This window comes from Copadichromis virginalis, linkage group LG14, assembly GCF_057382275.1.
Source record: "Copadichromis virginalis isolate Kocher_CV1m ecotype Utaka linkage group LG14, C_Virginalis_male_GT1.1, whole genome shotgun sequence".
NCBI classification, from domain to species: domain Eukaryota; kingdom Metazoa; phylum Chordata; class Actinopteri; order Cichliformes; family Cichlidae; genus Copadichromis; species Copadichromis virginalis.
The window spans coordinates 20,873,433-20,899,173 of NC_140631.1; the positions used below are offsets into that span (position 1 = coordinate 20,873,433).

The 25,741-nt window shown below is 39.1% G+C and overlaps 2 protein-coding genes across 2 annotated transcripts in view; both read left to right on the forward strand.

Annotated features, from left to right (window-relative positions):
* Positions 1-9,363, forward strand: part of grm5b (glutamate receptor, metabotropic 5b) — a 92,280-nt gene extending 82,917 nt beyond the window's left edge. Inside the window, exon 18 of the mRNA XM_085429871.1 lies at positions 423-9,363. Coding sequence (XP_085285997.1) covers positions 423-1,512 — 1,090 coding nt within the window. The 3' untranslated portion in view covers positions 1,513-9,363. The remainder of the gene's footprint in view (positions 1-422) is intronic.
* Positions 9,364-16,103: 6,740 nt separating this feature from the next.
* Positions 16,104-24,882, forward strand: ctsc (cathepsin C). The gene is made up of 8 exons (XM_085429873.1): positions 16,104-16,520; positions 16,866-17,011; positions 17,727-17,881; positions 19,335-19,490; positions 20,512-20,630; positions 22,253-22,384; positions 22,986-23,218; positions 23,740-24,882. The coding sequence occupies exons 1-8, from the start codon at positions 16,361-16,363 to the stop codon at positions 24,004-24,006; spliced, it is 1,368 nt and encodes a 455-aa protein (XP_085285999.1). The 5' UTR covers positions 16,104-16,360; the 3' UTR covers positions 24,007-24,882.
* The last annotated feature ends 859 nt before the right edge of the window (positions 24,883-25,741 follow it).

The following is a 25,741-nucleotide window of genomic DNA, read 5'->3' on the forward strand; positions in this document are numbered from 1 at the left end:
TGCTACTTATCATCTTAGTTCATGTGGAAGCAGTAAGGGTGTACTTAGTTTCATACAAGATCTCTACCTTTCTTTTTCACACGACTGTTAACAAGAAAGACTTAAAATATTAATGAGCAGCATAATGAGTCGAACTGTAGGATAAACAAATGTAAAAATTTATTTAGCAGTACTATCTTGGGTTTGGAATGATATACAGTGTTGTGTGCCATACAGTAATAACAGAACCACAAGCAAATCCTCTGAGTAGAATATTAAAACAATACTTATTATTAATGCCAGAAAAATGTGTCTTCAGTTCAAAGAAGTAAGAGAAATGTTTGTAATCCTTTAGACAACCTTCTGTCAAACTTGGTGCATGCACAAAATAAATGAAATCTTTCCCCATCACTCTCTTGTCTCTTTTTCATCCTTTTCTGTAGCTCCAATGGTAAATCAGTGTCGTGGGCACAGACAGAGCGCAGCAGTTCACGTGGGAACCACCTGTGGCAGCGTCTGTCATTCCACATCAAGAAGAAAGAGAACAATCAGACTGCTGTTATTAAGCCTTTCTCCAAAACCCCTGAGGAACATTACTGCAGTGGGGCTGACCTGCCACCACATGTCCCTCTGCCCTCACTCCCGTCCATGGCCTCTCTCCCCACTCATCCTGACAATGTCACCGACAAGACCCTGTATGAGCTCTCAGAAGCAGAGGAGCGCTACTCGATCACATACCGGCCACAGACGCCTTCACCGATCAGCACAGTCAGCCAGAGAATAGGAGCGAGTTCGGGAGAGGAGCCTCAGATGGGCAGTATTCCAAAGTATCCGAGCAGCATCTGCAGCGCCGGCAGCGGCAGCAGTTGCGGTCCTCCCAGCAGCGGCTCTATTGTTACAGGGAGTGACGGTAGATTGGTTATTGTGGACGATCGCCCAGGGGAGCCCCAGAGTTCACTGATGGATCAGATCAGCTGTGTGGTTAACCGCTTCACTGCCAACATAACGGAGCTCAACAGTATGATGCTCTCGTCCTCCCCATCACACTCACACATGCAGAAACACACACCTCCATCTCCTCATCCCGCCGACCCCTATCTGTTACCCCGTGAACTCCAGATGCCCCCAACCCTCACCACCTACGCTGATGTCCAGCCGCTTCCTCCTGTTGAATCAAGCTTTGGAGGCCGGGGTGGCTGTCCCATTCACTCTATGCCTCATTCACCTTACCCCCTGCCACCCCCTCACTCCCAGGCCTCCCAGGCCTCCCCGTCCCGCTCCCCCATGCGAGGGGGTCGGCTCACCTGCCTCACCGACTCCCCTCTGAGGAGGGCAGAGTTGGAGGAGGAGCTAATCGCTTTGACTCCTCCGTCACCCTTCCGTGACTCTCTGGCTTCCAGCAGTGGCTCACCTGTCTCTGAGACAGGTCTTTGTCTCCCTCCAGTCCCGTCCCACCCTCCCCCCTCACCCCCTTCGCCCAGATACACCAGACTGACACTCAGAAACTACAGCCAGAGTTCATCCTCACTGTGAGGCAGAGATGAATCACAGAAATGAAGAAAAGCACTCAAAAACAACACAGCTTGTAAACAGAAGAGATAATGGGTAGACAAATCCATTTGCCCGACAAATGTAGGACAAGTTTGGTGAAGACACCAAACTGTGTTTGTGTTTACATGTTTGCAGTGAGTTGCGAGTCTAAGAAACTTGCCCATGTTGTATTTTCTTGCCGTTTCTCACGAATGTGGATGGAAAACTGCAAAATTGGCCACTATAACTTTGAAGTGTTTTGGCACCAGTAAGGCCAGGGATCATTTGTGAGGGTCTGAGGCTACTCATCATTGAAGTTAGGGTAGTGGCCTTAAGGTAACTTGGCTATCAACTAATTAGAGACTGTGGATGTGTGTGTGTGTCTGTGCGTGTGTGCGGGGTAATGTGAGTGTATTTTTACTGTATCTTAGTTAATCAGATGTGATGGCAACATGACAGCAAACAGTATTGATGAATAAAGACTCCTTCAGCCTATAAGAATCGTCAGAGGCTATCAAGGGCACATACATTGGCTCGTAGGCACATTTACACAGGTGCACATTGACAAACACAACTGTGGGCACACTGATACAAATACAATGTAAGGGAAACACTGTAAATATGTATGAGGTTACAGATTTTTCTTTGATTATTAAATCCAACACGCTTCTGACAAAGTGCATTGCATCAACAGTGTTAACATATACAGGCACTATGTTAAGAACCACCTTTTCATTTATTCAGCTTCCCAATCTAAGCTATTTATGTCCCTGGTCCCTTTCTGTCTCACGGCTTTCTTTTATCCTGCGATCATTTCAGTATTTTCTACTCTTCCAATGAGTTTTCTTCAGAAGTTTGAATGTATGTTTTCTACATGACTCCTGAAGCTGTTGGGACCAAACCTTTTGTAGCTTTCTGTGTGTGACTTGAGAAAGAGGACGACAGAGGGACTGAAAAGACCAGGCCTTGTTTTACCATAAACATCTTAGTCATTAAATGAGATTCAGGTGGATCATTGGCAGACGTCTGATCTCAAAGCTGAATGTTGATGTGTGACATTTAACACTGCATTTTGCAAGGCTTAGCTGGATCCCAGTCATGACATTTTCTCTATACAATATGTCAGCAAGACACAGTCGTCCTGTTTCATCACAGACAGTGCTCTGAATGCGTTTAATTGAAATCACGGCAATCTATAATGTCAGTGGGTGCAAATTGATAGATTCAAGCTGGGGAGCGTCCTCCTCAGCCACTATGAGGTCCATCTGTTGCTCAGGTGCTATGATTTTTATTTTATTTTTTAAACAAAGGTGGCAGAACAACCAAAGATGTTCACAAAAATTGAGCATTAGGTAGATTTTTTTAAATGTTAGGTTTACTTAATACACTGCTGCCACATTACTGTTAGTCTCACAAGACCATACTGGTTGACTGTTGATGATGACTGACATCCAGTATAGCCAAATAAAAATGTCAGTGATGCAGATCCAGGAAAACACAGACTTGAAAATTACCCAGACCTCAAGTAGTATTGACTTAAAGGAATACTTCCTTATTGTGGAAAATTGGCTGCGGTTACAAGAGCAGGCAATCGATACCACTCTCATGCTTTATCTGTCAGGTAAATGTAGGAAGTCTCTGTTAGTTGCCTGGCAACCGTGTGGTGATGACAATACTTCAGGAAGTCATGGTTAAATAGAAGCAAGATGCAAATGATCCCCTACGAAATAGCAATGTGTTTTTGAGATTTGACATTTTAATTATTGAATTAAGACCAAGACAATAAGGCTAGTTGTTTCTTTACCGCCTGTAGCTTCATGCCGTCAGTATTCTCACTTCAGTAAGAATTTAAGTCCATTGGTTTAGTCTTTAGAGTCTGGCTTCGTGCCATATATCCTAGACTGAGGAAAATGTGAGTGAACTCAAAGTGTTTGGCAACGGTAGTTCATATATTTGTAGGAGATTAGATTTGGCTTTTTAAGATTTTGGGTATGCCTTTAAATAGAGTGTTCTTATATATGTGCCAACGCCTGTACCTGGAGGAAAAATGTGCCACTGAATATATTTACTAAGATGCTTTTGAGAAACAAGGCCTTGGCTTTGTTTCAGCTCCTTCAACCGAGAAAATCAGTTGTTGCAAAGCAAAGCAAAAAACACAAATACAAAAAAAAATTAAAACCAGGAGGTTTTCATACACAACACGAGCAGTTTTTTAAATACATTTTATCTTCATGTGGCGTGTATACAGTGTGCACATACCATTAAAGCGATTACTAATTGGACCGTTGATAAACACAACACACCAAAAATCAGTGCTGCATTGTTGTCCATCATGATAGTCCACAGTCTGGTTCCTCCTTTTTGAGTTTACTTACGAATTTGTGCTCTACAGTAGCCAGCAAGAACAAACTCAGACAAAATGACTCTGTAAATACTAAGGGCATGCAATGACAGTTCTGTTTTGTTTCAGATGAAAGTACGTTTATTTACATATCAGCAAATGTTAAAAAAGAAAAAGAAAAAAGATCTTTTTGAGCTATCTTATAACATACAGTACCAATATGTGTTACGACTACAGAAACTGTGTTACTACTCTGAATGTGTGACTGACCATTCCTATTCAGATGTCTTGTATACATACAATATAATAATATTAATATGACTATTGTGCCAAAGGGGTTAGGAAGGGTCTAGCTTACTCAGTTGTGGGTAAATACGTGGTTTCTTAAAAAAAGATTTAAATGTAAAACTATTTATATTGTTTTGGATATTTTCTATATAAATACTCCACATTTTCCAGTGTAAAAGCAATATTATCCATCTGTACACAAGGTGCACATGTTAAATCAAATCAAAACACTGTTTTCTGGTTCTTTTTCATCATTCTTTACTCTGTGGAGGACAATTGAACCAGGAGGAGGGTGGAGAGATTAGTTGAAAATTTTCTTTGCATTTTGTAATCTATATTGAATGAAATTAGGACATTTGTTGATTTCAAATAATCAACAAATGGGGGGTAATTTCCTATTTTTGCAGTGTTACTTACTCAGTTTAGAGTACAGTTTGTTTAAGACATGGCTGCAGATTTAAATCGGTAAGGACATTAACTGTTGGTGCCATCATTTGTTGTACTTTTTTGCTGCTTTTTGTGTGGGGTGAACAGGTTTATTAAGTCATAAACCTGATGTCGTGTCTCCTTAGTGGTATGCATCCAAGTCAAAACAAGAAAATATTTTTTTCTTTGGTTCCCAAATGGAAAAATACACACATGCACACAACAACAATCTCAGATTATTGCTCAGAGGTTTTTGTATATGAGAAAGAATAAATCATCTAAGATCTTCTGAATATAACGTCAGACAAAATTCGCCCCTCTTCTTCTGAAACTGCTGCATCACTACTGCTACAACTACTCATTTAATTTTAATAATCTGTGTCCTGACCTGTTGTTAAAAATTAACCTGCCCTATTGTTGAGCTATTATTTGGGAGGAGCCCATTAATATGCCGTATAATGCGGCGATAGAGTAACACGGAGCTTGCTTCAGCACTTCAACTGCGTGTTATCCACCCCCCTTGAAAAAGGCATAAGAGCTACCCCTGCAGAAAAGACAGGATCAGTGCTTGCATCAGTTGCTATCTTATTCTCTTGATAATGGTGATGACCATGTTCAGCAAAATCTTGATTTCCTGTTGATGTCCCCGCAAAATGTGTCGACTAAGTCTGATAAATGCACTTTATAGAATTGGACTGATAATCCCTGCGCTTAAAAATATCTTTTAATCCAGATGCGGTCAGCTGCCGATCAAAATGACACACAGTCATTTTTCATACCTTTTGGATGAAAATATAAAATCAGTCGACCTGTTATCAGGACGATTCCTGTTGCTTCTCAACCCATATATGCTGATTTAGAGCCAGATATAAATATATATAATAATCTCCTGCGATGCTTATTTTCCTCTGTTGATCATAATGTGAGGAAAGCCTCAATTTTAAACGTTTGCTACTCTACTGAATTGCTACTGAACAGAATAAGGTTTTCACTCTGAGGTCCAGGAGTGGTGCATTTAAGCTGACCCTCACCACTGACTCTTGCAGAGGGAGGCATGAGAAAAAGCATTATTTCTCCATTAGGGATGAGTTTGACTGGGAGTGCTGTGTGGCGGAGCAGCCTCTCTCACTGCCTTGCTAGCAATTTTATTTAATTTGGTAACAGGGGGAAAAAAATGAGTAATGTTTACTATGTAAACACCACACAGACTTTTGGTTGTGTACTCTGACAGGGCATGTCCAGAGAGGTTTGCTTTGTCACTATAGCACTTATATTGTATCGTGATGACCACCAGTTTGAGTGCAGTTTAGTGGATGTTATAAATAATTTAACTCTTAAAAGTGTTGGTGAAATCTTTCGAGGCAGAGAGCAACGAAGCCCTCTTCTCTTTTTCTCACAAGCAGTTATATAGTTATAAGTAGTTCTATCTGCTCTTTATTTTAGCTTTCTTATTGGAAGTCAGAGATAGAAATTGATACTGATTATTTCAAGATAATTCTCAGGCCTGCAGTAGTGTTGCAAAAAAGAAACATTCCTCAATATGACTGAATGATCGACCAACTGAGTTGAAAGCTAGATTGCATTTTCAGGATAAAATAACAGCATTTAGACTCTAAACTGTGCTGTACAAAACATTACAAGATGAATATCAGCATCCTGAATGTTGGCTTTTTGGAAGCGTTTCATGAAACTACTTTTGCTGCAATCGGCTTACTGAAAACCGAAGCGCTGAAGGTGGTAAATTAGATGTCTTAAAAATCAGTGACTGTATTTTTGTATGTTTGTCTGAAGCTGCTGGTCTCATGTTGCTTTTGTTTGTTTGTCTTTTTTTGTTTTTTTTTACTGGAGGATGTGCATTTTGATATTTTGGTATTTAGGTAGTCAGTGTGGTAATGTTGTTCCGAGTATAGAGGAATAATTCATACTAAGAGGTTAGGTTGTAATATTATACTGATAAGAAATGAAAGAGAAGTTTGAGTATTTATTTATGTGGCTTAAAGATTTGTAAGGAAGTGAAATACATTTTTAACCAGGTCAGTGTTGTTTTTAGAGCATTAACATTTCACATACAGAGCAGGAGGCTGCGGAATTTATGAAATATACTTCTTTACACCCAGAGAATTAAACCAAGCTCTGAACAGCACACCATGTGACGGTGACTTCCTCTGTAATTATTGTGTTTTTTATATTCCTCATTTGTGTCAATCTAAGCTTGGATCACCGCAGTGGACATGAAAACACAAGTAAAATCCTTGTTAATGCCCCTGCTTCAAATTCTGATGAGGTTCTATTTGCAGTAGAGTGTGTGACACTAGAGCGTTCGTGACATAAATAGGATGAATGTTGCCTACAGAAGTGACGTTTACATTTTTACTGCTCACTTGAGATAGTTGAGGCGTTGGTGTCTGATTGCTGACTGATCTGTTGTAGTGACTTTTTACAAGCTTGTAAGCCAGTATAAACATTTTGTGTTTTTCTGGAACACTGAGTCTGATATTCTGAGCAAGAAAAATACATTTCATTTATTGACAAAGGAAGCTCATCTGCATATAGATGAAGGGCCTGTGTTCATCATCATCCAGTCTCTTTACATCCCAGATTTATCAAAATCGTTATTCAGCCAAGCTCATTGGAGCAGTCTACTTTAAGCTTCATTTTGATAAAGAAAGATGATGGGTTATTATAAATCTAATTAAACAGAAGGAGCCGATTTATCTGTACTGAGTATGTAGAACCAAATATATTTTTTCTATATATACTGAGAGGTTTTTAGGTACTCAAGACGAAAACATAGCTACTAAAATTAAGATTTATGATGGATGTAAATGAGTTTTCTTATTTATTAACAATATATGAAGGAAAAGTTCAGCTTCAGTTGCAATGTAACCCCAGGTTCCTCACAGCACTATTCATTCGAGCTTCTCCACTCAGTGCCAACTTTTTCTCATTGTATTTTTTTGAATGGGTGGACAAACACTGAGAAAAATCTGACTGAACCACAGTTAAATCTGTTATTGGAAAAAAACAGCAAGAAAAGTTTTCATAAGCTGTGTACCTGTGCCAATATCTTGATATGATAACAGTGGATCAAACTGATCATTTCCTAATGGAAAATGGCAGTGTTTATCCTCCCATGTGGATTCGATTGTTAGTGGAAAACTTTTAAGTGTGACTTTATTTTTGCTGTTTTGTTTTCATTTAACTCGTGATGTTAAGAACTCTAGAATGTAATTCAATGCTATGTATGTAATGAAAGATGGTTTTATCTTTGGATGGTTGACTATCATTATTATTATTTTCATTCAGTTGTGTAAAGTGTCAAATATAAGAATATGTGGTTCAGGCTGTTTGGAAAATACAGTTTGTTTCTCAGTGGCTTTGTTGTGGGTTAGCGAGAAGTGATGTGAGGAGTTTGTTTGTGTCTGCTTACGGCAGATTTTATTACTCAATTAGTTTTAGCCCAGCCTCAGACGCAACAAACACAAAGGTCTGTGGGACTGGATTCCACACTTGTTTGTTGCTGACACTGGAGCTTTGTTCATAGGCTTTTTAAAGGATCCCAGAAGACCTGGAACAGATTTAGCCAAAGCGGAGTTTTTCTCATCTCCCAATTAATTCATCTTTATGTCTTCTTCCAATCGGGCTCACGATTACTCTCATGAAGGCCTTTCTCTGGGCTGATCTTTCACCACTGGGGAATAGAAAAAAAGAACAAGGAGAGTGGGAGTGTTAATCAGTTGTTTCTTGTTTTTTTTTTTTTTTTAATAAAACAAAAGATTTTTCGTTAAAGGGTATAGCAAAAAACAAACAATAAGGGAGGTCTTTTTCTTTTTTTTTTTAAGAATAGCCAGGGGGAGAGAGGCTTCAAATTGACATCCAGTGTGGATGAATTTTGTTGTTGTTTTTGAGCAATAAAAAGCACAGTTAACATTGTATGATCGAATCATTAGCCAGTAAGTTCCATTTCAAAACTGCTTAAATTTGGCACAAATCTGGACACACCTCCTCAGAAATATGTTCACATTATAGGTGATCTGTGTTTTAAGAGCGCATGCATCGTCCTATGCCTCCAATTTTTCACTGCCGTTTTGCTCTGCTTACTTTTTTTTTCTCCTTGGTGCCATAAGTGGGAAAAGCTGATGAACAAAGATGAGTTGACAGGCAGGAAGTGCAGATGCATTAAAGGGATCACCGAACAATCACAAGCATTGAAGCCTGTGCTTCCGGGAAGCAACGTGAGCTCTAGCAGTTAGGTCAACACAAGGCAGCTGTAAACTCGCTGCACATCGACATACCAGAAAAATATCTCTTTACTTTTGTAACTGCGTCGGGTGATGATGGAACGTACAAATTCACGTTTTTGTTGTGCATATCTCCTCTCGGCAGAAACACTGTGCTGCCACAGTACTTTGGCATTAACTGGTCGATTTTTAAAAGTCACCAGTTTGACTCACTGTAGTCAAACGCCCACCAGCTGGGCACCAAGAGACAGCCTGAGTAGCCAGTTCAACATGGAAAAAATGCACAGAGCAGTATTTAACTTGCACATATGGGTCACATATGGTTTGTTTGGTTTTTTCACTGGGCTATAACACATGTATTTTGGTACCTTTCAGATAATGTGACCACCATGCAGCAGTGCTGTGGAGTCCAAGAGGAGAAGGGTTGTGTGGTTTGTGTGGGGGGGAAAAAATGACAAAAAAAGTCTTTCTTTTTATGCCATTGATAATCATTGTGTAAGTGTACTACAAAGTACCTTTGAATCAATATTGAAATTGTTATTAAAAAATATGACTGACTTCCTTGTATCTTGACATTTTTTTACATATATTATTTTGGATTTACAGTTTGTACATATAATATGAAAAAAAATAGTTGTGCATTAAGTGAAATAATTACTTTTAATTAAAGGGGTCACTGCAAGATAAATAGTGAAAAGTCAGCAGGCCTGTTTTTGAATATAAAGTAATATACCAACAAATAGTTTTTTGTGTCTAGAAGGTTTGCACCGGCATGGTGCCTGTATGTTATGAGTGTGCATGTTGTTTCCAGGTGCTTTGGCTTCCTCCCGCAGTCCAAAGACATGCATGCTGGGCTAATTTAAGATTCTAAATTGGCCGTAGGTGTTGACGTGGACACAAATGGATGTTTAATCATATCGTTTATAGACTTACAATACTCACAGCAGTTTCATCGATTTTACAGGATTTGTTGTGAATGTGCAAAGTAATGAAATAAAAAGTAATGAATGAAATAAATGAATGATCTGATCAAATGGATAAAAGGACAGCAATAACCTCAGGTTTAATCTTCTTTAATATGAAAGGTGCACTAAAACTGAATCTCAGCATCCAGCAACTATTATGGAGCAAATCTATGACAAATAGAAACATATTAATATTATTATGATTAAAAGCAGAATGATGCAATATCAGTAGGTATTCTGACTTTGTTAAGCACATCAAATATCAGTCGTGACATAGTCAACAAACATTAAATAAAGGTCTTTGTTTTGTTGTTTAGTCACTGATTATTTACTCACGCTTGGCTGCCAACTTAGTTTTTAGGCAGCAGCAGTCCCAAGTCTAATGCAGTCTTACATAAACGTCCCTAATGAGTTCCTCTCGGTGAGGTTGTAGTTTTTAAATCTGGGGAAAATAGAGCACCGGTATTGGATCATTGCATCCCAACTTGTAAAATGACTATCATTCTGTCTGCTCATTGCACTGCAGTCAAAGTATTAGGTAAATAATAAATATCATAACAATAAAACAGAAGAAGTAAGGATCCGTCTTAGCTTAAGTAGAGAAATTATTTGTTATAGTGCACATCTGAGTTGGACAACCAGAGTTTTTACCAGTCTGCATTAATGTGCCTGAACAGTTTGTGAGACTGGCATTCATTTTGAACCCAAACAGTGGAACCTGCTAGACAGCACCTTGACAGCTTCTGTGATATTTGCTTCCCCTTCCATATCCTTCAGTGTCACATAGCAGCCAGGATGGCTAAGTGACACAGTGCAGCTATGAATCAGCCTCCAAAAACATTTTATTCATTTAACCGAAGGCATGCAGGTCAAGGCAATGAAATTACCCTGCCATCTTTCATTCTTTCTCAAAATCTCCTCCAGATCTGCCCAGTTTTGTCCTCTGTATTTCCTTCTGTCACTCTTCTTCACTCTCCTTTTCTTTCCTTCTCTCTTGGCCTCTTAGCGTGGAAATTGTCTGTCTCCAAAATGAAATTTCCAAATTGCTGCAAATGGCTTGCTATTTGTGTAAATGGATGGGATGAAAAAGCAATAATAATAATACAAATACAACGGCCAAAATACAAAAAAATGGGCAAATGAAAATGGCCAAAAAAATAGATTATGGCTTGTTTTACAATGGAGGCAGTTTAGGCTGAGGCATGTGCGTAGTATGACAGCAAACACATTTGTGTGCTCCGCTCAGTCAAAGATGCTTTTAAAAAACTATCATGAACATTTCCTTCTATAAGCTGCTTGAGATGCTCTTATATGTGTTTACAATAATTACAAGTAATAAGTAAATAAAAGAATAAGTAATAAAAAATGAAATTTGAAATTATAGTAGACATACAGATGCAAAAACAGGATGCTGTCATGCCCATGAGAGCCTGTATTATTTTCTATATTACTATATTTTAGCTGCTCTCCTATTCACAGGGAGTCTCCACAGTGGATGGCTGTGGGGGTTCCCGATGGGATTTGTGTCTCCTCCAGGTCTCGACCAGGGGATCTTTCACGAGTTAGGGGAATGTGTAAACCACTACACGACACCATTATTAATAATATAGTGTTAATAAACTTGGAGTAGGGCAGCACGGTGGCACGGTGGTTAGCACTGTTGCCGCACAGCAAGAAGGTCCTGAGTTCAATTCCAACATCAGGCCGGGGTCTTTCTGTGTGGAGTTTGCATGTTCTCCCCGTGTTTGCGTGGGTTCTCTCCGGGTACTCCGGCTTCCTCCCACCGTCCAAAGACATGCAGCTTGTGGGGATAGGTTAATTGGATAATCCAAATTGCCACTAGGTGTGAATGTGAGTGCGAATGGTTGTCTGTTCCTGTGTGTTGGCCCTGCGACAGACTGGCGACCTGTCCAGGGTGTACCCCGCCTATCGCCCTATGACAGCTGGGATAGGCTCCAGCGCCCCCCGTGACCCTGAAAAGGAAAGCGGAAGCGAATGGATGGAAACTTGGAGTACAGTAAGTGCATTAGTTTGGGCATGACATTAAAAGCAAAATAAATAAATAAATTTTAGTAAAGCAGCAAAACCTAAATTGACTGTAATCAGTGTTCTTAGTATATTTGATTTGGAGAGACAAGGATAACATTAGAAACAAGAAACAAAGCTACACTGAAACTGAAGTAAACCTTTGTAATGTGGAAATCTAGTGTAGTGTATTAATCTTTGAGTGCCGCATAATATTTTATTGAAAAAAAAATCATGTTTTAAAAACTCAAAGAAACAAAGAAAGTGTTTATGTCCCCAATGAAAACAAACTAAAGCTTTTCCATAATTCATGCGACCATGACCTTTGACCTACGACCTTGAAGCGTTATATACCAAAACTGTGTATTTTATTATCTTAAGATAAGATAAGATAAGATAAGATAACCTTTATTAGTCCCACACGTGGGAAATTTGTTTTGTCACAGCAGGAAGTGGACAGTGCAAAAGTTATGAGGCAAAAATTAGAATACAATAAGAATAAATACAGTACACAACTGTACAGAATAGAATAAAATAAAATACTATATACAGTAGAATAAAATAAAATAAATATACAATAAGATAAAAATAGAGTACAAATACAAATACTATATACAACTGAGTTTTTACCCATATGATTGGAGCAGAATTAGCTGAAAGCTTTGGCTTCTTAAGTTGTAAAAAAAACTTGAGATTTTAAGATCCATTCATGCCGTGTGTGATTTTGTGAAACTTTATTTTGATGTCATATTGAAAAATAAAAACCATGTTGTACAGCTCTTGAAAAAAATTTCAAGGCCAACTTTGATCTTGAGAGTTAACAGTGACAGTCAAACTCAGATACTGTCACAAAAAACTGTCAACACTAGACTGCTGACAAACAGACAGACAGGCAGGAGGAAAAGCGGAACATCTCTAAGAAGCTTCATGGATGTGGTGTAGGAGGACATGCAGATGGGTGGCGTGACTGAGGAGGACGCTAGTGATAGTGTGAGATAGAGGCAGATGATCTGCTGTTGGAACCCCTAAAAGCAATAAGCCAAAAGCAGAAGAAGTAGTGACATTTTGTGGTTTCAGCTTCATGATTTCATGTGGTCCCCACATGAAATCTATATGGGCAGGGTGTCATGATAGCGTGTTCCTGTGTGTGCTTGTACATACAGACATTTGCTAAGCATATGCATGTGTGGGCATGGACATATGCACTAGGAAGGTGGTAACCTGCTTTTGTGTGTAGGTGTGGTAACTGATTGTCAAGCCACTCCACAGGACTTGCAATCTAAATGCAAAGAACTTAACATTAACACCACCAGGCCTAAAAAGCTAATCCCACTCAGTGATGGGAGAGGCTCCACCCACACCTCCAAGTTAATGAAATGCTTTTCTTGCATCCTTTTTGTGACTCGGTATCAACGCACAAAAGCAGCTCTAAGCTTCTGCTAGACGCTATTAGACACAATATAAATAGTAAAACCCTCGTAGCTGATCAAATTATCATCAAGCTCCCATCAAGTGGAACTAAAACAGCGGTAACACAAGCAACATTAGTAGCCTAATAGCGTTCAAACAACATGTTAATATATAAATTAGGGAAACTCTATTTAGATGTCAAGGTACTTAACAGCTTCAGAAATGACTTAACCATTCTCAACTGAGAACTGGAGCAAACATTACATTTCAGAGTGTATATTTGCATAAATTTAGTATCAACTTTTACAGTAAATTTAAAAAAAAAAGTAGGTCTGTGAGAAACGGTGCAGGGAATGTGATGAAAGGTTCAGCTCGACGCATGCATAGGCTCACGCATACTGCATACCTGTTAATACACACACACTTGCATGTGAGGCAGATTTCAAATAAACTAAATTATTGTTTATTAACTCTATTTTTTATGATATTCTGTAGTCAAAAAGAAAATCAGGAAATACACTGGAATTTTTTTTTTTAAATGAACACACACAAGCACGAAGCATGTAGAGCAGCAGCCAGGGGACGAGAGCGTGAGAGCAACATACAGAGACCGTGAAGGCATGGCAAAAGAAGAAAAAACATGATCGAGGGAGCGAGGAAACCAAGCGAGCAGAGAACAAATTTGTGGGTGCCAATAAAGCAGAATTCTAAGTCACTTGAGTTTTAATTTCCTGCCAGGGGAAGCGAGAACAATATCAAGATTGAAACACGACTTTCAATGAGTCACTCTCAGAGGCAGCTCAGTGGGATCAGGCTGTTAACATTCGAAACATCATCCCTCCGTCTCTCTTCTTCCTGCTCCTCCATTTGCGTTATTGCATAGGTGCACATGCACACAAACACACTGGTATGCACCATCGCACATGGGCCCATAAATGTGATAGCGTACACATGAGCCCTCAGTAACACGCACAAACACACTCACACACAAACACAGTGCAATGGCACTAATGAGAGTGCATGACTAATACCTCTTCAGTCCTTTCTTCAGATGAGTGCTTATTATGGTCTGTCAAGGAGATGAATCAGTTTATGTCACGGTTACTATGGTGATCAAAGCCTCCAGCACTTCCCTTAAGTGCCTGCTAGCTAAAATAAGCAATTTTAACCCCTTTAACTACAGGCCTATCAGTGTACAGTGACACCCACACACAAACATATAAATAGGCGAGCTGACTCTCTGACCTCTCTGGAGACAAGTGAAAACCCCCCTGAGGGACTGTTTGAAACACACAACAGGCAAACAAGAACTAAAAAAAAACGACTCAAATTAAGGCAAAAATAAAAGATAAACATGATTTTATGACATAAATTAACCAAAAAAGGGTGACTTTCTGGAGCAATGCATTTTTTATTAGGATCACCTCAGAGATCAAACTGTCATTAGATGTTTTTAAACCTTACCAACTTTACTGCGAGTATGTGCAGCCATAAAATGTAAATGCATTGAGCAGACTTGACAATCCTATAAAATGTACCCAATCTGCATTTTTAATGGCAGGCACTTTTTTCAGAATCACAATGTGGTTAACTCATTCTCTAACAGCACTTCTGAGATAACAGATAATAACTAGTTTTATCAGTGCTTTCTGCTCATTTTATGTTTTGCTAGCCCTTTATTTAGTTCTTTGAGTTCCTCACTTTCTGGGATTCACAGATTGGATCTCGCTGTAGCTTTCAGAGTTATTATATTTTTTTATAAACTTTCTTTCTTGTATTTGTTGACAGGTGTTTGTGTTTAGGTTAAGATTGGTCTCCTCTGCTTATTTAATGTTTTACTTTGTGAGTTTGTTTTCAGTTGTATCTTCTTTCAGATTTACTTCCCGTTGGTCTAGCTTTGATTCCCTTACTATGTTCACTTGTTGTTTATTGTGTCAACTGTGTCTTGTTTAGCTGTTTGTTCAGTACCTCCACCAGTGTGTATAAACAGTCCTGTCAATCCCTTTGTTCGGTGCTGTATATCCAAAGCTATGCCTTCTCTGTATTTTTGGTTTCATGCTCCTTGTGCATTTTAGAGTCTCTGTCTTTTTGTTTATGTGTGCTCACATGAATTCAAAGAGTTTGGACTTTGTGTTTATGCCAGATAATCAGCAATAAAAGCATGTACCTCTTCCTTTTATATCATCAAAAGCAAAGGGTCACAGATGAGTTATATTATATGGCAGAAAAGACCATTTTTTGTGTTCCATTACAATAAATATTTCTTTTTTAAACAACTCTTTTTGGGGGAGGTGAAGGGTTAATCAGTAATGTTTATGATTAAATCACCAGAAAGATGCATCAACTACTGTTTTTTTCTGCCTAATTAAAAAAACAAATGCAATAAACAAAACACAAATCAGGTTCTAACACAGAACGCGTCCTAAAACTGTGATATTATTTCTTGTCAGTGTTAAAGATTTAAGTAGTTTAAATATTTTTACCATGCTTTTATTTTATTACTTATCTTTTTAGCATATTTCTAATATTCAAGTAGCAATGTTATGAAAGCACAATTTTTAGCAACAAAAATAACTGTGTACTCACGTGGTTTTCCCCGCTAGTCTTTCCAATGTCCACTGCGCATGCTCTTAGCTAGGTCATATGACAAGGAAATCGAAACTAAAGAAGTAGACTATGAAGCAAAGATCAGTTGAGCGCAAGAGATTCACATGCCATCAGTTCCTTGTTTGTTAGACTAATTACGCTGTATTAAAGTCTCGATAAGCTACTCACAGCGTAATTACATCTTGCATGCGTGTTGGTCACATTGATAGAAGACGAGCTTATGTTTCTGGAATGTGTCATATGTTAGCATTGATCTAAAAATAAGAACAAACGAACATGTTTGTTTAACTTTAGCCGATTGGCTGTAGTGCTAGCTAAATATGCGCATGCGTATTGTGCTGATAGCAGAGAGCTATCTTGACACGACAAGTTATAAATCTGCGTCTGTGCAGAAGTTTCAGTGTGGATAGGTAGCTGTTTGGGGACTGGTTCGCAGACAAGTCGAAGTGGGACAGTTTGCAGTTAGTCAGGGTAAACTTTTATCTTTTTAAGAGCTCTAACTGCGTAGGTTTTATTTTTGTGGCCCGGAAAGCTAGCTGTGTTTGAAGATGAGGTTGAGTGGAGTGCTCGTGTGTTTGTTCCTGCTTTGTGTTGAGAGATGCTGGAGTGACACACCAGCAAACTGCACCTACGAAGACCTGGTGGGAACATGGGTGTTCCAGGTGTCCAAAGGAGGGCACGACAAGACGGTGAACTGTTCCGCTGAAGGTAAAAAACAAACAAAAAAAGCACACCATATCTAAAAAAACCAAACAAACGGTCACACAATATGGGGGTCACATGAGGAGGAAATAAAATGGTTAGCTTTTTGGAAATCATGTGACAGTCTTATGATAAGACATGTGTTAAGTTCAAGGAAGTTGTACTTTGGTTAAATTGTATTTTTAAAACTTGCAGTATTGCACAAGTAAAACATGCTTTAAAGAAAGTAGTAAAAATGTTCCAACAAAAATTTGCCTTAACTTTGTTGTAAAGAGTTGATGAAGTCAATCTAAAGGTCGACTTTGTTCAGGGGATTTTTGCTGCCTTTCATTGTGTGCCGTTCCTCTACAGCTGTAGGTGAGAGCACTGTGACTGTGACTCTGCAGAAACTGTCTGTGGCCACAGATGAGCTGGGGCACACCGGCTTCTTCACCATCATCTACAATCAAGGCTTTGAAGTGGTCATTAATGGGTACAAATGGTTCGCCTTCTTCAAGGTAAAAGATGGCTGCGACTAATTTGTGGATTTGAGTGATGTCTTAAATGTCATGCCATGTTAGAGATGCACATGCAATCTCCCAGCTTGCTGAGTTTTCCAACCATTATTGAAGTCGTGCTGTTCTTTTCTGAAGCCAGAGTGATAAAAGACTTGATATGTCAAAGTTTGACTCATCATTTAAAGCAATTAGAACTTGAGCTGTAAATGAATTTCAATCTTCGGTTAACCTTTTTCTAAATATCTAAGAGTTCACTCTGTCTCAATTTCCTCTTTCTTTATCTCATTTAATCTTTGAATTTCGTGTTATTTAAAAGCAGCAGCAGGTTCAGACTTCAGAATCTTTTGTGTGTGTGTGTGTGTCTGTGTGTGTGTGTCTGTGTCTGCCTTATCGGTCGCATGACAGTGAGCTCAGAGACGTGTCATAGCCACAAGTGTGGTCCACTTCGCTAATGACCATTATCTGGTTCTTGATTTTTATTCAGTGAAATTAAACAATCTACCGGTAATTTAATTTAACACTCTTGTACTGTATTTTCAAACTTTAACATCAACGGTTACCTGAATACTTAGTTAATTAAATATGAGTTATACTAGTTTATCTGATTTTAATTCAGTTGCTTTTAAAAAGGTTCTTTTATATTGGAATAAAATGATTTGACTGAATTGTTCACACGATGTCCAGCTTTAATCTGCGTGTCTCTTCAAATTTTCAGTACAGTCAAGAAGGTCCTAAGGTGACCAGCTACTGTGACCAGACCCTACCAGGGTGGGTCCATGATGTCCTGGGGCGTAACTGGGCATGCTTTGTTGGAAAGAGGGTAAATCCAGTACCACCCCGAACAGAATACAAACCAGTCTTCGGCAGCAGGTACATAACTATACAAACCTTTTTTGTTGTTGTTGTTTTTTCTGTCACAAGATCTTTAAGATGATTGGGTATAAAAAGAAGTTGTCTGAGAGGCTGAAAGAAAAATTGGTGTGCAAATGGTTCAAAGTTTTAAGAGTGAAATTGCTAATAAATCGGATATGTCATCATCTTTGGTGAGTAACAACAAACCATTCTCAGAGTTGTAAGTAACCTTTGTATGGCAGAGACATGATTTAAAAACCAGTACAGCTATTTTGACCTGGCATTGAAAATGGACTCCACTCTGCGTTGTAAAATCACTCCCTAAAGCTGCTGTTAGTAAAAAGAGTTTGTCACTGAAAACTCTGTCAACCAAAGAAGTCCAAACCTAAACAAGATATAAACATGCAACTTCCTTCCTGAAAACCCTGCACAACTGTGCAGACACCAATAATTTTGAAAAATTTTTTACCCTGAAGGGTGAAAATTAACCGACCTACATTTAATATTTATCACCCATTGGAAATTCAATTCAGTTTAGTGCAAATAAGCAGGTATTATTTAAAACTACAATTTTACTATTGTAATATTTTCAAATATAACATAGTGGAAAAATCATTAGGAAATTATTGCCTTTTTTTCCCCTCATAGCCAGGATCCTTATGATCATGTCTTTTTACTTAGTAGTAGTTATCTGAGGGTAACAGGTTCTTCTATTGTGAAGTGAGTGATTTGAAACTTAATCGATCGTTTCCCACACTTATCACTGCCTTGCTCTAGTATGTGGAAGTGCTGGGGTTTTTTGTTTTGTTTTTTTGTTTTTTCTTTTTTTGAGAGTTGTGTAACCCACCAACACAACAAGTCTTTATTTTGCAACTTACAGTTAAGCAACTTGGCTGAAGTGGCATAAAAAGACCACACTGATTGACTGCATCATTGAAAAAAACAAATTGATTCAGGTTATGAATTAGTAAAGATGCATATTTTGTTGAAATGTTATTGAGCAACAACATCCCATACAGTATTAAAATAAATAAAAAAAAAACATCAGATCAACATTGTAAACTTCTATTTATAAAATGTGGTTGAATTCCACAGAACATGGACACAAACATGCGCAACGTTGCATAAACTAGTTTCCCTTCCTTTTTGTCAATTGCCTCCTTATTTAACAATTTAGTGTTGAGGCGGTCAGAAAAAGGGGAACAGTGACTGTAACAGCTGTCTGGTCTCCCCCTTCACTATACTGCTTCTGCTTCAGTAAAATTAGATATTTTTCAGCATTAATTACCAGATGCGAGCATTTAAAATAAATAAATAAAATCTGTACATTTTAACCAACTTCCTATCATATTGTGATTTTACTCAGATCTGTTTTAGTCAGTTTCTCTCTCTGTTTGGGGCTGAGGAATACCCTTGAAATCTTTTATATTTGTACCTAATTAATTGTAATGTACTTTTGTTATTTCTCCAGACTGCCACAGAAGCTCTACAAACACAGCATGGACTTTATTGATGTGATCAACTCTGTTCAGAAATCCTGGAAGGCTGCTCCCTACCCAGAGCATGAAATGTACACTTTACAGGAGCTGCAATACAGAGCAGGCGGGCCTGCCTCTCGTATCCCTGTGTGAGTATTTACTTGCACTTCCCGTTGTGTACTCCGGGGTCCGGACATAGAAGGAGACAAAAGATGTACATATAGGTAATATGTTTGCGATATTAGGAGCTAGTCTGTTGATTTGTTTGGGAGGTGTTTTCAAAGGGGGGGGGGGAAAAAAGGTTAGTACACATTTGTGTTTTGTGTCTAGGTAAGCCATGACTGCTTGTCTTTTGTCCCGTCTTCCTCCCATCACTCCCAACCAGTCGTGGCAGAGCAAAAATTCCCTTCCTGTAAAAGGGAGTTTTTGCTCCCCACTATCACCAAGTGCTCGGTCAAAGGGTGTTGTTTGATTGTTGGAGTCTTCTCTCTGGTATTTCGGGGGTTTTAACATGTAAAATATAAAGCTCCTTGAAGTCACTCCTGTTTTGATTTGGTGCTATAGAAGAACACTCAACTGGATTTACGTGTGGACAGTCCCCGCACCCTTATCTTGAAAGGTCGGCACTACTAAACTAAGGCTGTTCAGTGTGTCATTGTGGCAGTCCTCCATAGCATTCAGCAACCCATCCTGGGAGTTTCCACCCCTGCAGTCGTTTGGACTCCAACACACCAGCTGAATTTATTGTCATGATTTAATAAGTCAGTAAAGACTTTTCTCCTGCAGGCAAACTTTACAAGAACCGTCATAAATAGTATATAATTCTCTACCACAGAGGGAGGATGTCCTGCCACAATGACGAATTGAATTCATCAGTAGTATATTTCCTCACACTTTTTTTTTTTTTTGTCCTTTTTTTTTTTTTTTTTTTGGTCTAGTAGCAAGTTAAGAGTTATTTTAGCAGTTTAGTTCTAATCTTTCCTCTTTATTTTGGACTGTCTCCTCCTCTAAGTGGATTTCAGCAAATTGTGGTACAAATATCACTTGGACTAACAGATCCATCTTACTTAATGTGGATTTACACACATTACATTTCCATAGTTATGGTTTTGTATAGGACTGCTTTTCAGTGCAAATGTGTTAAGTAAAATTACCCCTTTTACATTTTAGGCGCGCTCGCCCTGCACCTGTGAAAGCTGACGTAGCTAAGATGGCATCAGCTCTACCTGAGCAATGGGACTGGAGAAATGTTGACAGGGTTAACTTTGTTAGCCCTGTGAGAAACCAAGGTATGCAATATAATAAATTTAATACAAAGTTCACTCAATACGATATAGAAAAGTTAAAGGGTCAGATTCAGACAAAGCCATACCTTTCCTTTTGAGCAGCTGTCACTAAGTCAGGCACTGAACAACTGCTCACCAGCTACCCTGCTTCCCTCTTTGCAAGCCAGGGTGTCCTTTCTGCTTTCCTCCCGTGTTTCTGCACAGCCTAGTGTGTGAGTGGAGAGATTATGCATGCTTAGTACTTTAAGTGTCTGAGAGGGCCTCTGTAGGATGGGGTTTAAGGAGCTGGAGAGGGTTGAAGTGTTTCAGTCAAAGCGCACTCAGCCACTGTGCAGAGTTGCAGAGCTTTTTCTGCTTCAGTGTTATAAGTCAGGTGGATTCTTAAGGTTCCATTTCAGTTCACAAAAATTGGCAGGCTTGAAAGTAAATTGGTGTGGGTGGTCTGGCAGAGGGTGCAATGCAAGGAAAGTGCCCATACACTCAATCAGAGCCCCCATTACTTTGAAATGCAGTGTTTTAGTGTATTGTCGTCACCCCGATGGGCGGGCAGGTGACGTGGACACCCAAGTTTGTGAATGTGAGAACTCAAGAACTAAAAGACATAGGACTTTCAAATTTATAACATGGGTGTATCTACTAAATATCTCAGATGAGTTTGAATCTCAGTGACCTCGACCTCAAGGTGAAGGTCAGAGGTCAAGTTTTCTGAAAATCTTGCGAATGCGATAACTTTAGTACAAGGTGACAATGGATTCATACAAAAATGTATACAATGGGTGCATCTAGCTGGAGGCTGAGTGCTACCTCCGGCCGCTGACGGTATTTTTAAAATTTATTATACAAAGTCAGTATTTTATAAGGTGCCTGATTTATCACTGGGAATTTACCAGAAGTAGACATTAGTTGGTTGAAAAATTGCATATAAATGTTAGCAGTCTTCCATCTGTGGGTATAGTTAATGGTGTTGTAGAGGAACATGGTAAATGGCCTGCATTTGTATACTACATTCAGTCATTCACCCATTCTCACACACATTCACACACTGGTGATAGCAAGCTACATTTTAGCCACTGACAGAGGCGAGGCTGCTGGACACTGGTGCCACCAGGCCCTCTGACCACCACCAGTAGGCAAACATGGGGTTAGTATCTTGCCCAATCGAACAACTGACCTTTTGGTTAGTGGTCGACCTGCTCTGCCACCCGAGCTGCAGCCACCCCACATGATTAGTGTTCCTAATGTTAGAGCGTTTATGACTCTTTATTAATGTTGCACCTGGATCTCCCTTGCGTGTCAGCACTGGAGGATTGCAGGTGCATGTTATTTTAGCAAAGTACAGATTTATTAGGTCCTGTGAAAAAGCTTTAATTTTTCTCTCTTGGTCATACAAATGTTTGTCATCACAAACTAGACCAGCAGACGTTTTTCCACTACCGTAGGAACAAAGCGTTTGTATAAGAATTAAAATTAGGCCCATTGTAGCTTTACAAGTTGCCATAGTTTGCTTGGAAACCAAACGAGAAAACAACAACTATCACAAGTTTTGCAATGTTGGGATTTATTGAAGTGCTGCTGTGTTTCATAGTAGTGTTTTCTTAATGGAAATTTTGGATTTTCTGTTTCAGCATCATGCGGAAGCTGCTACTCCTTTGCCACAATGGGAATGCTGGAAGCTCGTATTCGAATCCTCACCAACAACAGCGACGCGCCCACCCTCAGCCCTCAACAAGTGGTCTCTTGCTCCGAGTACTCTCAAGGTAAACTAACAGTAAATCTGTGCGTTTGTTATTTGACTCCCAGTTCAATTAATATTAAAACAGTTATTGGCTATTGCACATTTATGCTACAAGTAGAAAATTAACAAAACAGTGAAGAATATTTAGTCAATGTAAATATCAAATATCTCAATACACTGTAACGATGAAAAATGTTTGTATTGAATTTTTGTTTGTTTGTTTGCTTTGAGGGGGGGGTTGCCTTCAACCCTAATCTGAACTAATATTGCTGAAGTATTTTAATAGCGTGTACAAAGTGGGATCAAGATGTTCTGTAAAGTATATGAAATCACAAAAGGATTTCTAGGGTGCAGACTATGAGCACGCATGTTAAAAGAGGTCTACAGGTCCAGAAAAAAGACTTGACTGGTCAAATGTAAACTGGGTACAGGTTTTGCAAATGCTGTAACTCCTTTTTGAAGAATCTTTTTGCATTTAGTATCATCGGTGGCTTTATAAAGTCATATTAATGCATTTTCAGTAATGCCCCCCCATCTTGGATCACATTAAGTTTTGCCCTTGAAAGGTTTTTGACAGGTTTAATATGTTCAGCAAACCTTGTTTTTCTCCTCCTATTTTTAAGGCTGTGATGGCGGGTTCCCATACCTGATTGGGAAGTACACACAGGATTTTGGCATTGTGGACGAGTCATGCTTTCCGTATGTTGGAAAGAACACTCCGTGTGGTGTTCCTCAGAACTGTAGGCGCATTTACGCAGCAGAATACAACTATGTTGGTGGCTTCTACGGCGGCTGCAGTGAGGCGGCCATGATGTTGGAGCTGGTCAAGAATGGACCTATGGCAGTAGCTTTCGAGGTACAATAGCTTCTCCCTGATCTAAGGCTTGATCTGTTAATGCAAATTCAACCCTCAGCATAAACTAAGAGATAAAAAGAATTCTACAGACCAGTGTTTTTGAAATGGGGGGGGGGGAGAAGATCAAAATCAAATGATCATACTTGCTGTTCACAGATCTTTAATTTTCTTGAGTTTATTACTTTGTTTGGCGTTGGACGAGGCTGTCCTTGAAGGGTGGCTCACCTCACCTATAAAACACTGACTGAAAACCCGATTCAGCAACGTCTCTTAAGGGTTTATAATGTTACAGATTTTCATGAATTTTCTAAATTGCATTGTTTCAAATCACCATAATCAATATAAACGGTCTTCTAAATCTTTCTAAGCACAGGTTTAAATTATTTTCTTAATCCCAAACATATAAGTAAGCCAGCAGACAGAGAGATGAGCAGAGCAGCAACCCCTTGAACTCTATATCCTTTATATCGGAGTGTATTTGCTTTCCAGTTAAAAATAAAATGATCCCATTCTGTTCACAGGTCTATCCTGACTTCATGAACTATAAGGAGGGCATCTACCACCACACTGGCCTTGCAGACCCATTCAATCCCTTTGAGCTGACCAACCATGCCGTGTTGCTGGTGGGGTACGGCCGCTGCCACAAGACTGGGCAGAATTACTGGATTGTCAAGAACAGCTGGGGCACCGGCTGGGGCGAGGAAGGCTACTTCCGAATTCGCCGCGGAAATGACGAGTGTGCCATCGAGAGCATCGCTGTCGCAGCCAACCCTATACCTAAACTGTAGAAGCTGAAACGTCAGAATTGACATAATCAATGATGATTGACATAACCAATGGTTATGAGTCACAGATTTTAAAGCACAAATGTTCCATGGTTTTTATCAACATATGCATTGGAGATTGACAATTTAAAGCTAAATGTATAACTTTTCACAAAAGAATTGAGTCACAGGGTGGCACTAATGAGCAGAGCAAGATTAATTAAATGAAAAATTAAGGATTTGCGCTGTAATGGCAACCTCCAAATGGATATGCAATTTGTTTAAAAGGGAAATCAATCTGAAATCTTAACATTGTTCATTTATACTTTTCATAAACTGCCAGCTCTCAGATCAGGAAGTACGGTGCATACAGTAGGTTATCCCTATTATTTCATACGTTGCTGGGATTTTTAGTTTTTGCTCCCAAATGTAAAAATTTAGAATTTGGGTATGAAGGATTTTATGTTTGTATGAATTACACATGTTTACAGCTCTGAAAATGGATTTTTAATTTAAGGGAAACAGTAATGCTGCTCTTTTGATGCCACTCCCCAACACCACCACTTTTTTATGTTTGCTGATTTAAGCAGTGACTGATTAGCTGCCTTTTGAATATTCAAGCTCTAACTGCCAATAAGTACTTGAAATCAAGTACCTACCACTGTGGATTAGGACATACTGCTTATCTCAGTATGTTCTAAAGTTTTACTTGTCACATTTAAAGGGAAATCCAGATGTGTGTTTTGTTCTTTGACTCAGGAATGCACTGAACAGAGTAGAAACCTCTTTTGTCCTTGCTACATCGAAACCAAAACTGCCACGTTTTCCTGTTGGATGATTTGTAAGAGTTTCCCAGTGAGCTGTTATTGCTGCATCAGTTAATAAAGGGATGCAAATTGATTGTAGTGCCTCTTACTCCTCCTCTATACCCTTTCTATTTCAATTTGGAAGTTTTGAAATTATTTTTTTCTGTGTGTGACAAAATGTAATGCAATTTTCTATAAATGAAATAAAATAATTGGAAAAAGCATAATATAAAATTTAAATACTTCCACTGGTCACTTTATTAGGTACATCTGGCTAGTACCAGGTTCTTCCCTTCGGCACTGCCTTAAGTCTTCATGGCAAAGACTCAATAAGATGCTGACAGATGCTTGGTCTATATTAACATGATCACGCAGTGACTATAGATTTGTCGGCTGCACATCCTTGTTTTGTTCCACCACGTCCCAAAGGTGCTCTGTTGGGTGTAGATCTGGTGACTGTGGAGGCCATCTGTGCAGAGTGAACTCAGGTGCATTTTATCCTCCTGGATGCAGCCATCATAGGATTGATGTGCTGAGGTCATAAAGGAATGGCATGGTCAGCAACAGTACACTGATAGACTGGTGTTAAAATGATGCGCAGCTGGTAGGGAACTGAGTTATGTCCTTACCATCTTAATGTCGCAGCAGAAGAGATGAGAGTCATCAGACCAGGTAACATTTTCTAGCTTTCTGTTGTCCAGCTTGTCAGTCTGTGATAATTACAGCCTCAGTTCTTCCTGTTTTTAGGTGACAGGAGTGGCAGTCAGTATGAACATATGCTGCAGTGGCACATCTGCTTCAAGGCGAACTTGAACTTCAGCAGGTCGTCTTGACCACTTTTACAAACCTAAATGTGATGAGTTGCTTGCATGCAATTGGCTGATTTGTGTTAACCTCCTAGGACCTGGCGTCCACATATCGTTAGCTTCATAGCATAATTGCCTAAGTCATTT

Excerpts from the sequence above, each read along its gene's own strand:
- ctsc (XM_085429873.1), top strand. The coding sequence starts at position 16,361 with ATGAGGTTGAGTGGAGTGCTCGTGTGTTTGTTCCTGCTTTGTGTTGAG. Across the intron at positions 17,882-19,334 it reads AAACCAGTCTTCGGCAGCAG|ACTGCCACAGAAGCTCTACA; the intron begins GTACATAACTAT and ends TTATTTCTCCAG. Across the intron at positions 19,491-20,511 it reads CCTGCCTCTCGTATCCCTGT|GCGCGCTCGCCCTGCACCTG; the intron begins GTGAGTATTTAC and ends TTTACATTTTAG.